Source organism: Eurytemora carolleeae, unplaced genomic scaffold, assembly GCF_000591075.1.
Source record: "Eurytemora carolleeae unplaced genomic scaffold, Eaff_2.0 scaffold1039, whole genome shotgun sequence".
Lineage (NCBI taxonomy): Eukaryota > Metazoa > Arthropoda > Copepoda > Calanoida > Temoridae > Eurytemora > Eurytemora carolleeae.
Genome location: NW_019396937.1, coordinates 104,188 through 118,284, shown reverse-complemented (window position 1 = coordinate 118,284; position 14,097 = coordinate 104,188). Strand labels below are relative to the sequence as shown.

General features: G+C 33.4%; 1 protein-coding gene across 3 annotated transcripts in view; it reads left to right on the top strand.

Moving 5' to 3' along the window:
- Positions 1–14,097, top strand: part of LOC111710316 (protein RCC2 homolog) — a 14,982-nt gene extending 885 nt beyond the window's left edge. The window contains exons 2-18 of one of the 3 annotated variants that reach the window (XM_023484377.1): positions 1,264–1,380; positions 2,014–2,094; positions 2,676–2,765; positions 3,416–3,509; positions 4,818–4,915; positions 5,071–5,139; positions 5,553–5,609; positions 6,009–6,055; positions 6,258–6,303; positions 7,235–7,299; positions 8,171–8,269; positions 9,415–9,507; positions 9,699–9,761; positions 10,671–10,741; positions 11,641–11,735; positions 12,246–12,305; positions 13,784–14,097. In XM_023484377.1, the coding sequence (XP_023340145.1) occupies positions 1,264–1,380; positions 2,014–2,094; positions 2,676–2,765; positions 3,416–3,509; positions 4,818–4,915; positions 5,071–5,139; positions 5,553–5,609; positions 6,009–6,055; positions 6,258–6,303; positions 7,235–7,299; positions 8,171–8,269; positions 9,415–9,507; positions 9,699–9,761; positions 10,671–10,741; positions 11,641–11,735; positions 12,246–12,305; positions 13,784–13,840 (1,302 nt within the window). In that variant the 3' untranslated portion in view covers positions 13,841–14,097. Of the gene's footprint in view, positions 1–1,263; positions 1,381–2,013; positions 2,095–2,675; positions 2,766–3,415; positions 3,510–4,817; positions 4,916–5,070; positions 5,140–5,552; positions 5,610–6,008; positions 6,056–6,257; positions 6,304–7,234; positions 7,300–8,170; positions 8,270–9,414; positions 9,508–9,698; positions 9,762–10,670; positions 10,742–11,123; positions 11,295–11,640; positions 11,736–12,245; positions 12,306–13,783 lie in introns of those variants that run through there. The other 2 variants (XM_023484378.1, XM_023484380.1) reach the window with 2 other exon arrangements.

The window sequence follows — 14,097 nt, the reverse complement described above, 5'->3', positions numbered from 1 at the left end:
TTCCTAGCTTTCGTTTGATATGCATTAAGCCATAGTTGAAATATTTTCTATTTGTGGAGGTCATTAGAGGTCATTAGAGGTCATTAGAGGTCATTAAAGTTCAATTTGATTTTATTATAGGAATTTCGAACCCTAATTAGGCGTGCATCCAAAAAATTGGAAGATTTGAACCAAAAATGAAGGCAGGGCCCCCCCCCCCCCTACATCAAATGTGCCAACTCCACCATCCCCTTTTAAAATTTTGAAAATAGTACTGCTATTGTGTACGTGCCCACTCACATCGAACTACCTGAGTAGGTAGATGAACAAGCCATTATTTTTTCGAATAAATTAAATCTTTATTTGGGAGAATTTTTGCGAGTCACCCTAATTGTATCGTATGTCTTATAAACTTGAATAACCATAATAGTTTCATAAATGGTTTTTTCTTTATAGACTTATGCAGTTTGTACTGTGCAATTGTAGCGTGTTATATAATCGTGCGAGCACTTATTTTTGTGGTGCAAAAATGTGTTCTCTTTTAAAAAGCTTAACTGATCAATCCGTTAGTTAAGAAAATATTTTGCAAAAAAATCCAAGTCTGCTGATATTTTTAGACAGTCCAGAAACCCAAGGATGAATAATTACAAATATATTTGAAGAAACTCTGTTATGTTGGAAGTTTTGTTCTACTGATACAAAATAATTTTTTCACAATTAAAAATAGTCTAAAGAATTAATAAAATAAATTTTTTGCTAAAAGCAATTTTGCAGAACGGAAATTACTTATGTAAATCTTAGAAAATGCAAAAGGAGAGAGGAAGGTCGTGTAAAAATTCCTGAAAAGATATTGCGCGTAATGCACCGCTGCAGATTTGGTGTATGAGAACTTGCATCTTCGTTATAAAGATTTTCAGACAATAAAATATATTAATTGTTTAGATCAATGCAGAAGCATGAATAGAATGTCAGAAAATCAGTTTTATAATTCGAAAAACGTGAAAATGCATTTTAATCTGCATTTATTTGGCTTTTCAGTTTCTTTTTTATATCCAATAAACTTCACCTCACATGACCTTAGTTTAGGCTTATGACCTGTAAAAATTTGAAATGTTTCTTCATAAACTTTCGAGTTTTAATTTTTTTGGAAATCCACCAAGGAAAACAGGAAAATCTTCGCAAGTATTTATTTAGAAAAAAATGGTAAATGAAATGCTGCTTGATTTGTGACATAAAATTATTACAAGAAAAAACTTAGTTCACTTCAATTTATCTTGTAAATAGGTGAACAAGCCCTGCAAGCTGAAGGACGACTTCTACTACAGCAAGCAGAACGTGTACGAGCCCATGTTCCTCGCTGCCTTCAAGGATATCAGGATCCGCCACCTTGGCAGCTCACAGGTTGAACATACGCCTTTTTGAAAAAAATTTCAATTGATTTTTAAAGAATTCCTTTAGAAATAGAATATTTTGATTCAGACATGAAAGTTATTTGAAATGAGGTTAATAAAATTTTGAAAACGATTATTAATTAAAATCTGAAAAAAAATTCTTGAATTGTATTCCTTTTCCAGTTGTGAAAAAATGCTAAAAATTAGTGAAATTGACTTTATTGTACTACTTATTCAAATTAACTGTCTCCGGGACTTGAGTTACTCTAAATCCCGAGTTAAAATTTCGCAGTAACAAATTCTGAATTGATGACTATGAAACCTTTGCTAGTTAGTTGTTTTCTTATGTTCGTTCAAGTCTCTAAATGTTGTTTTATAAAGAATTATTAGTTATGGCGTGCCTGTTAACCAGCCTAGTGCAAATTGTCACCGTTGCCAGCAAAAAAAGTCAATTTTCAAGCACATTAGGGGGCTTAGTGATACATCTCTTTGCTATCTAAGTCCTTCTGCTGCAGTAATTCTTTTTTATTTTATATCTGTATATTTATTGTCAAAAAATTATCATTTTATTCAGATAAAATATGATTTAATCTGATTTTGTTCGAGGTTTACTTGAAAATGAAGGAATTGCTATTTGTTTTAGGATGCAGGACATGTGGTAGTTGTGGACGAGGATGGTCAGGCTTGGTCCTGGGGTAATAACGAGTTTGGACAGCTGGGACAGGTATCATTATTATCTCTGTTATCATTCAATAAAACTGTTATCAATAACTTTTTATACTTAATTAAATAGATAATGTTGTAAAAATCTATGCGTAAAAACTCAACAAAAGATCATTTACTATTTCTTACATCAAACGTTTGGACCATAAATTGTGGGACTAAATAAAAAATTAAGGATTTAAGTATTTGGAAATTGTACTATCATATGATTCGTCTAATACATATTAATTTTACATTAGTCCATATCTGATATTCATATTTATTCATCTTTCTATATATCTACCTTTCTAAAATTAACTTAACCTATCCCTAGGGTTATCCATGAAGGATGAGACTGTAAAGACGATGTTTCCATGTGAAAATATTCCGTACTGTACTCTCTGAAGTTTCATACTTTTTTGGGAAACCCTGTATCCATAATCTATATACCTATATATCTAACTAGTTTTCCATCTATCTACCTTTATATCAGATATATATCTTTCTACCTATCTAACAACCAAACTCTCTATTTAGTTACCTATTTACCTATTTTTAACTGTCTATCTATCAATCCATCTATTTATTTGTTTATCTATTTAGGGAGATCTGAAGAACCGACGGGTCCCAACTCCAATGCCGAATACTGGTCCTACTGGACATATTATCGTTATGGTGGCTCTGAGTAAGCGGGTAGGAAAAATATGTACTATCTTTATTTGGTTTAGACATGTTTTTACTTCCTCAATATGTATGTTATTCAACTTTTTTAATATAAATAACAATTTAAAATAAGTTAATTCTTAGAAAGCTAGTACACTTTCGAAAAATTTCATAATAAATGTCAAATGTTCAAATATTTTGGTCTTTTCTGTTCCCTCCTTTTTTTAATGTTTCAACGAGTGATGCTTCTTGCCAGCTTCATGGGTCTTTGTTTTTGTCAAATTTAAAATTTTTCACATACAGGCTTCTAAGAATCCTTACATCCTTCAATCATAACATTAACCAGTACAGTACAGGACGGCGACGATACAGTTTAACCAACTTAAATCTGCTTCAATTCATTAACAAAATTTGAAAGAAAAAAATGGGGGCAAAAGGTATGCATCATATCCTTTTATTTGTCGAGTCGGCCATCTTTCCGAGATACTTATTGATTTGCTTAACCTCTCAAATAATTCAACTATTAGAAGTACGTAGAAGGTGTAAGGAAGTTTTCTAAAATCGATGCATAATAGATTTTTCAATTTATTAGTTAAAGTTTAAAGTGCACCGTTAAATTTTGATTGAAAATAGTTGAGAAAATTTTCAAAAGTGAAAATTCTTTTATATAACTTTCTTAGCATACCCTGCTACTGACCTCTAGAGGTGAGGTACTCGCCTGCGGCGACAATACTGACGGTCAGTGTGGGCAGGGAGAGATGAAGTCAACTACAGGTAAAGACTTTCCCATCTTGTAGGAGGGGGATAAATATAGATGTATTCAGGGGCGTATAAAGGGTATTTTTGTGGTAGACATCCCCCCCAACACATTTCCATGTGCATCCGTGAATCTATTTTATCTTTTAACTTTTTTGTGTAACCGAGCTGAGTGTAGAACTGAATGTGAAGTAATGAATTATCTACATATTTACTTTTTAGACTTAACCTCGTTTATTATTTATTAGGTACAAGGTACAAGTTATTAGTTATCATTTCTTAATATATTTAACTTCCGAATGAGATACATTATTCAGAAATATTCTTCTGGGTTTGACATCTAGAAAAGTTTTAAAAATAAAAGATTGTTTTTTTAAACCCAACATTGGAATTAGAAAACAATCTTTTGAACTTGTTTATTTTATATTATACTAGCTGAAGGTCCCGGCGTTGCCCGTGGGAATTTTTTTTGAAAAATTTGAAAAGAAAAAATTTTGAAAAAAATATTTCAAATTTGTTTAGCCAATAACACCCCTAAGCCACCCCTGAGTGATGACCAGGATGAAATTGTTAGTTTTTTTCGTAAATTTTTTCTCGAGAAACTCTAGGATGGCCATTTTAGGTACTAATGTCTGGTATTCAAAAGTTGTTAAATCTAAAAAATCCTGGGAAATTGAGTTTATTATTGAATTACTATGGTTTTATGTCGTCGATGCTGGATTGGTAGATTCGTGGAACAATCTAAGAGAAATCTTGGATGAACGAAATTTGTACTCAAAACATATATATTTAGTTTATAGTATATCTGATTGATATACTATATACATATATCAGGGGCGTATTCAGAGGAATTTGTCCGGGGGAGGGGGGCTGAATTTTTGTTATCTAGAGAAATGAGATTTTATTAATAGCCATTGTGGCTATTTTTGATGAGGTCTCAGTCCTGACTTCAACGGAATGATGGTTGATTGATTGATTGTTTGTTCGTTTTATTCAGATCAAACATCTAGCTATCCATATCTGACAACAATCTGTCTATCTATCTAAAATATATTTATCAATATCTAACATCTATCCATCTATAGTCTATACGGCACTATGTCACTTGTCCTACAGCGCCAGTCTACATATCTAACCTCTATACAGTATACATATAACATCTTTCCATATTTAACATATATCTATCCATATCTAACATCTATCTATCTTTCCATAACTTGACATCTTTACAAATCTAACATCTATCTATCCATATCTAACGTCTATCTATACATCCATATGTAACATATATCTATCTATCTATCTATATCTATCTGTCTATGTTAGTAAACAATGGTAGAGTACGAGAGGAGCTTGAAACTAACAGTATAGAACGAGTTCTAGAACTAACTCCTATTAACTACTCCGGACCCCCTGTAATTAAGGTATGTAAGTTTTTTATTACTACTTTCTAAATATCTGAACTGAAAATTTTGAACATCAAGATTTGATTTTAATAAGATTACAACAAAAACTTATTTTTTTTAAAAATTATCGTTATATTCTGGATTTGTTAAATTTATTAATTTGTTTATTTTAGATTTCTTCTGGAATGGACTTCAACATGCTGCTTGATGTTGAGGGATGTGTTTGGACTTTTGGATCCCAGGTTGGTTTTGGAATTTTTCGGAACTAGTTTGGACTTTTGGATCCCAGGTTGGTTTCTGGGATTTTTCGGAACTAGTTTGGACTTTTGGATCCCAGGTTGGTTTGGGTCAAAATTTAGTAAAGTTGAAGAAAATCAAAAGCTAAGAAAAAAAACATTTTGTAATTAAAAAGCTTCTCAGAATTTTGCGGAAACTCTAAACCCGTCCAAAATCCTTATTTGTCCACTTTTACTTTTCATTTTGATAATTTTTACCTAAAAATTCATTGATTTCTCCCTAAAAATCATTTATTTTTCGAGTAAGCATAAATAACTTCTGGGGGGGGGGGAAATATTTTTTGGAGAATATTTATTTGGATAAATTTTAGTTTTTAAAAGTTTGCAGATAATCTTAAGATACAAATTTTCTGATACAGGAGTTTGGTAAATGTGGAACTGGTACAGACGGAGCATATAACGCTGCTGAAGCAAAGGTAAATAGTTAGTCTTCTTGCGTGAGAGATATTCATTTATATCTATATTTGCCATAGTGATACTCAGTTTCATCTATCGTCATCTTAGTGATACTCAGTTTCATCTATCGTCATCTTAGTGATACTCAGTTTCATCTATCGTCATCTTAGAGATATTCAGTTTTATCTGTCGTCATCTTAGAGATATTCAGTTTTATCTATCGTCATCTTAGAGATATTCAGTTTTATCTATCGTCATCTTAGAGATATTCAGTTTTATCTATCGTCTTAGAGATATTCAGTTTTATCGATCGTCATCTTAGAGATATTCAGTTTTATCTATCGTCATCTTAGAGATATTATTTATCTAAAAAGCTCTTTTAGAGGTTTGCAAGATTTCAAGAAATCAAATATTTTTAGGTTAAGATGCGCTATGCAGGTATCTCTGAGCCCCACAAAATCACTAGGTAAAATTCCAAATTTATTAAAATTTGGGTGGTGGAAAGAAAAAATTTGACGGGTGGGGGAAAATTTGGATTTAAAATTACTTAGATATCCGTTCTTCTGAATGTGAGATCTAAGTTCTGATTCAATATGTTGTGTATTTCCTGTTTACTAGTTTCCTCTATTTTATTTATATATCCGGCTTTTAATGGATCTTTTATCCAGGGTTTACGAGAGAGATGCGAAAACTAAGAAAACCAAATCTCTGCAGGTCAAGAATTATCTTTTTATTCGCTAAAATTTTCATGAAAATGTTTGTTTGCTTGTTGTGTACAAATCTTATTATTTTTTGCGTGTGTGATACATCAATATATTGTTTGTTTGGGAATGTTTATAAAAACAACAATTACTGTACTTCACATGATTCATATATAGAATATCAATTTATGTACTGCACATGATGCTTATAAACGGTAAAAACAAATGTACTGCATATGATGCGTTTAAACAATTATAACTAATGTATTGCAGGTAATGCGTATAAACAATAACAGCTTATATACTGCAGATGATGCGTATAAACAATAACAACTTAAGTACTGCAGATTATGCGTATGTTCAATATCAATTAATGTTCTGCAGATGATGCGTATACACATTAGCAACTAATGTACTGCACATGATGCGTATGTCCAATAACAATTTTAAATGTACTGCACATGGTGCGTTTAAACTATAGCAACTAATGTACTGCAGATGATATAATTAACTACAACTAACGTACTGCAGATGATACGCGTGAATAATAACAACTAACCTACTGAATTATGCAGATTATGCTTATAAACAAGAACAACTAATGTACTACAGATGATGCGTATAAACAAAAACAACTAATGTACTACAGATGGTAAGTATAAACAAGAACAGCTAATGTACTGCGATGGTGCGTATAAACAATAACAACTTATGTACTGCAGATGATGCGTGTGTTCAATAACAACTAATGTACAGCAGATGATGCGTATAAGCAATAACAACTTATGTACTGCAGATGATGCGTGTATTCAATAACAACTTGTGTACTGCAGATGATGCGTATAAGCAATAACAACTTATGTACTGCAGATGATGCGTGTAAACAATAACAACTTATGTACTGCAGATGATGCGTATTAACAATAACAACTAATGTACTGCAGATGATGCGTATAAAGAGTATAGCTGCAGGATCACATCATGCTGCTATGGTCGACGAAATGTCCAGGAAATCATTTTCGTTCGAAACTACTTTTTTATTTCATGAATTTAATCTAATCTAACTTTGTTATATTTTTTTACTATTTTCTTGGAACTTGTCTCGCTAGCTATTTCAATCCTAATTTAAAATAAAATTTACTCTGAACTGAAGTAATAAAACCGCACAAAAGAACTCAGAACATCCTGTGCTATGAATATTTATTTCAATATGAGATAATTCTATTTATTTTCAAATCCTGGATCCAATAAATATTTATTTGATATTTCTAGATTGGAATTTATTGGAATTTTCCTTATTTTTCTTTCTTATAATTTTTTATTTGTATTAAAACTGAATAATTGTAATAAAAAATTTATTTTTAAAAAAGAGGAAAAAATTAAAGCGGAGTTGACTAAAAAAAATTCAGTGAGCTTTGACAGAATTTAGAATTGACATTTTTTACCAAATATCTGAGATTCATTTCCCGAAAAATCCGTGCACGTTTTAGATCAAAGCAATATCGGTTTTTTTTATCGTACTTTTCTTTTTTCAGCAAGGGACTGTCGATACATTTTCAAAAGGCTTGCCATTTATGATGTCCCATTCACACCTTGTCCTTAAAATTACGGAAATATCATCTTTTTTAATCTCAAACTTTTGTGATGCTGAAACTTTCAAGGAAAGTTGACAAAGAAAGCCAAAACGATGATATTGCTACTAAGATGATTGATGAACGGTATCGTTGTGAATTGAGCAAATAGAGAAAGTCATTTTAAAAACTCGTATTAATAAAGACATGGTGGGGTAAAGTTTTGGCCTTGAAGAAAAATATTGAATCTTCTCAAAATTTATTAGATTTAAAAAATGGCTAAAATGAATATGGTTTAATGGTATATAGAGTATTCACCTGGGGAGCAGGAAGCTATGGTAGGACAGGACTAGGAGATACTACAGATACTCTAGTACCTACCTGGGTACAGAGTTTAGATCATCCAAGGTATGTATTGTAGATACTCTAGTACCTACCTGGGTACAGAGTTTAGATCATCCAAGGAGATACTCTAGTACCTACCTGGGTACAGAGTTTAGATCATCCAAGGTATGTACTGTAGATACTCTAGTACCTACTTGGGTACAGAGTTTAGATCATCAAAGGTATGTACTATAGATACTCTAGTACCTACCTGGGTACAGAGATTAGATCATCCAATGTATGTTCCTTAGATACTCTAGTACCTACCTGGGTACAGAGTTTAGATCGTCTAAGGTATGTACTATAGATACTCTAGTACCTACCGGGGTACAGAGCTTAGATCATCCAAGGTTTGTATTGTAGATACTCTAGTACCTACCTGGGTACAGAGTTTAGATCATCAAAGGTATGTACTATAGATACTCTAGTATCTACCTGGGTACAGAGTTTAGATCTTCCAAGGTATGTATTGTAGATACTCTAGTACCTATCTGGGTACAGAGTTTAGATCATCCAAGGTATGTACTATAGATACTCTAGTACCTACCTGGGCACAGAGTTTAGATCATCCAAGGTATGTATTGTAGATACTCTAGTACCTACCCCTGGGTACAGAGTTTAGATCATCCAAGGTGTATACTATAGATACTCTAGTACCTACCTGGGTAAAGAGCTTAGATCATCCAAGGTTTGTACTATAGGTACTCTAGTACCTACCTGGGTACAGAGCTTAGATCATCCAAGGTATGTATTGTAGATACTCTAGTACCTACCTCGGTACAGAGCTTAAATAATCCAAGGTATGCATTGTAGATACTCTAGTACCTACCTGGGTACAGAGCTTAGATCATCCTAGGTATGTATTGTAGATACTCAAGCACCTACCAGGGTACAGAGCTTAGCTCATACAAGGTTTGTACTATAGGTACTCTAGTACCTACCTGGGTACAGAGCTTAGATCATCCAAGGTTTGTACTATAGGTGCTCTAGTACCTACCTGGGTACAATACAGCTGAACCTATTGGTTCCACATGACCCCGGAATTGGCTGATGCCTAATTAAAATTTAAGGATATCGCTAAAAAAAATAACCGGAAACTTTTGAAACGCTAAAATTATTTGTATTTTCATATTCTTCATATTTATTTATGTATTCTTTCTATACTCTAGGGGTAAGATTGAAGAAGTGTACTGCGGGAACATGTGTACTGTAATGCTTGGAAAAGGACACAGACAAGTATTCCTCGCTGGAATAGTTGATGCGTAAGTAATTTATCAGGAAAACTATTTTATTTCCCTTCTCCTTCTTCCCTCCCTTCTCACCCCTTCTCCTCCTTCAACAAAACCTTTTGTTCCGCCTTTGATCTTGATGTTCTCTGTAAAAACAAACATTGTTTTTTAACTCATTCATCTTACGCTGAGGCAATATTAATCTGGAAAGAATATGTATTCAGGTTGAAGAAGGAAGCGAATATGGTACCAAAACAGTATTTTGAATTCGGGGACGCTGGTCTTAGGGATTACACATTAATTTATTTCATAATTTAGAGGGAAGGGGGGGGGGGGGGAACTTANNNCCCCCTGGCTACGCCTATGGTGGAAGATGAGGTGTCCTTGTATTTATTTATACATACTAATAACAAGCTAACGCAAAGAAAAATTCGATTAAGAAGTTTGATTTGGTGGAACATAAATCTTTCTTGAAGTTCCATCTTCAATAACTTAAGTATTTAAAGTACAAATAAACATAGACAATAAGTTATAATGGCTAACCCCACATAGAGACGTGCATTTCTCTGTTACATTTTTAAATCGTCGTTTTTTCCCTAGTGTTCGAAAAGCCTTTGTTTTCAAAATTATTTATTCCAAACATTGATTTTCTCACATTATGGCTTTTAATCCTGTCAGAAAATAGAGGGGAAAACGAAACAAAACGTACGTGTTCATAAAGATCGTTTTAAGATAGTTATTCATTTTTTTTTTAACAAACCTTAACTTATGACAGTTTCAAAATATTTTTATCAAAAGTTTTTATAAACGTTCCTGAACGATTAAAAACAAGGGAAAGGGGGAAGATTCGAGTATCTAGCTCCTATGGTTCGAATTCGGGCCTCTAGCCCCTACGGTTCGAATTCGAGCCTCTAACCCCTCCTGTTCGGATTCGAGCCTTTAGCTCCTACGATTCGGAATTAAGCCTCTACGGTTCGGATTCGAGCCTCAAGCCCCTACGGTTCGGATTCAAGACTCTATCCCCTACGGTTCGGATTCGAGCCTCTAGCTCCTACGGTTCGGATTCGAGCCTTTAGCCCCTACGGTTCGGATTTTTTAACGAAAAGGGGCACCACACTTTCCATCCCCTGTCCCCAATGAGGAAGGGGTAGGGGGGGTCTAAATAACAGTAAAAATGTGTGGTTTGGTTTGGTTAGGGATATTGGATTCTTCAAGAAGGGTTGGAATCATGTTGGAGATGATGGAAGTGTCATGCAGACTAACACAGGTATATCCCGTCAACATTTGATTGACGTTGATTGAATAATCACCATTTTTTGTGACTTGGTAATCAGATAAAAGATTGTATATTGAAAGGAAAGAATATATGATTAAAAGATTTGATCAAATGGACATTTTATTGTCTCCTAAGCTGTTTCAAATTGCTTTCGTCCAGAAAAAAAAGCTAGATCTTATTTTCATATAGATCAATTTCAACAATCGATTTGAAAACTTAAAAAAACATGATTTTCAAATAAGATCTCATGATTTGAAATGTACTTTGATTCGGTTCTTCTTATTAATACTTGCATGATAATAACTTGTTTGTTATAGTCCCGTTATAAATGTATCAAGTTAGGAACACTATCATCAAACTCTACTATTGTTAGGACCCTGCTATGGATAGTTAGGAACATTATCATCAAACTCTTCTATTGTTAGGACCCTGCTATGGAGAGTTAGGAACATTATTATCAAACTCTTCTATTGTTAGGACCCTGCTATGGATAGTTAGGAACACTATCATCAAACTCTTCTATTGTTAGGACCTTGCTATGGATAGTTAGGAACATTATTATCAAACTCTTCTATTGTTAGGACCCTGCTATGGATAGTTAGGAACATTATTATCAAACTCTTCTATTGTTAGGACCCTACTATGGACAGTTAGGAACATTATCATCAAACTCTTCTATTGTTAGGACCCTGCTATGGATAGTTAGGAACATTATCAAACTCTTCTATTGTTAGGATCCTGCTATGGATAGTTAGGAACATTATCATCAACCTCTTCTATTGTTAGGACCCTGCTATGGAGAGTTAGGAACATTATTATCAAACTCTTCTATTGTTAGGACCCTGCTATGGATAGTTAGGAACATTATTATCAAACTCTTCTATTGTTAGGACCCTGCTATGGAGAGTTAGGAACTGGAGAAAAGTTCCGAAATCAAGGAGTTCCTAAGAAATCGAAGGAGTTTGAGTACGCCAATATTTTGAAGGTGAACTAATAGAATGTTTAAAAATGAACTATAGACTTCAGGCGACCATTAAAGTGGCATGAACTATTTACAACAATATCTGTTTTATCTACTTGGAAGTGACTATCATCATCTTTACCTCTATCTTGATAAGTATATAATTCTGGCAATTTCCTTAATTTTTTCTGCTTCATAAATCCACACGTTTTTTATGCAAAAATCAAAGTTAATTAGACTAAAATGTTTAGTTTCAACTGTGAATTGGAAATGCCACATGGAAGCAAATTTCTAGAATTATAAACCTTGTATGGTCTGACTGACACTGGTAATGAAATGAAAGAATAATTTAAAGTTTATATAAGCAGGGACCGAAAATTATGAATGGGAGAAGTCGCTGAACTACGTCCCGCCGGTTCAAATCCTGAATCACCGATTCAAATCCTCCTGAATCTTTAACTTTAAATCCGCTTTTCAATATTTGAACCGGCGGAGATAGTTCATCGATCTAGTTAAAGATGGATAATTGTTAAGGTTGGAACTGGAGCAAACCATTGTGTGTATCTGATCAGGGACACCGAGGAGGAGGATGCGGTAAATATTTTTATTAATCCGCTAATATTCTGTAACAGTTGCCTGTGACGAGTTAGGAATCGATTCAACACAATAACAAAGATTGTAAACATAGGTCGGATTTGTTTGTTTGCTATAAAGTAGTTCTTGACCTGTCACAATATGTAACTGTAAAACTAGAGGCACCAACGGACAGTTATCAATTATTCTAGTACCTAAATTTATTATGTCTACTTAATCCCTATTATAGATCTAAAGGGGTATTTTTGAAGCAATATACCACTGCGGGGTTGTGTTATGATATATTTTTCATTGGTTTTTTTCTCCCTTATTTTATCAGTGACGGTGTCTTTATATCTGAATCTAAGAAGTTTTATGGGATTTAGCTTTTGTTTTAAGCTGATAGGAACATGTGTACTGTAATGCTTGGAAAAGGACACAGACAAGTATTCCTCGCTGGAATAGTTGATGCGTAAGTAATTTANCCGCCCCCAACACACACACCCGGACCCTCTTAGGGGATTGGTGCAATTTTAATTCTCATTTTGATTCTTATTTTGAATTTGATTAGTATTTCATCTTTTCTAAGAGAACTCCAAAGATATAAACTGGTGTCAATTTCGGAACCAGACTAGAAAGGAGCTTTGCAAAGCTAAGACCTATTTGAAGAAAGCATGAAAAAAGATGTCGTCAAAAAGTTTTTGTAATAGCTTTCATTTTGCCATTTTCAAAAAATAGGCTATTTTTGATCCTACAAATATTTTTTTTTTTCGTCAGCAAACATTTTTTTTTCGTTCACACCCAATATCCTTAGCAGGAATATCATAACTGTAATTTTTAAAAACTTTTAATTATAAAATTTTATGAAAGGGGATGGTGGAGTTGGCACATCTGATGTGGGGGGGGGGCCTAATTAGTGATCGAAATTCCTAAAATAAAATCAAATTGAATTTTAATGACCTCTAATGACCTCCACAAATAGAAAATATTTCAACTATGGCTTTATGCATATCAAACGAAAACTAGGAACCCAGGGAATACAGTAGCAGCAACAAATTCAGTGTTTGACCTTCTAATGACCTCTTACGACCTCTAATGACCTAAATGACCTCCAAAAATGAAAATGCTACTGTATTCCTGGGGTTCCTAGCTTTTAATTGATATGCATAAAGCCATAGTTAAAACATTTTAATTTTGGAGGTCATTTAGGTCATTAGAGGTCATTAGAAGGCCAAACACTGGATTTGTTGCTGCTACTGTATTCCTGGGGTTCCTAGCTTTCGTTTGATATGCATAAAGCCATAGTTAAAACATTTTCATTTGTGGAGGTCATTTAGGTCATTAGAGGTCGTAAGAGGTCATTATCAGAATCAAATATACTCCGATATTTTATTGATCAGATAAAGGTATCAAGGTATTGTTGTAAAGGTTGTTGTGCCCCTATTTGAATAGAGTTGCACTTGAAATTACAAAACAGTCCCATTAATTTATATTTGTAGGAGGAGATGGAGGAATATGAGGTACTGGACCAAACTGATATAGAGTACAAAGAGTAGGCACTCATCTCATGGATTTAGATGGCGGCCATCTTGGATTTTCAAAGATGAAAGGGCCTGGGCTGTAATTGGATATATTTTTGATAAATATAATATCTGTATTATTCGATTGATATTATTTTTCGTAAACATATTTTTTAGTTGTTTTATTCCAGCATTTTTAGAAAATTTAATGTCTTAATAAGTCCACGTGATGAGTTATTTTTAAACTGTAAATTCAAACAAAGAGAAATTCAATAAATTGTAATTTTGTCATA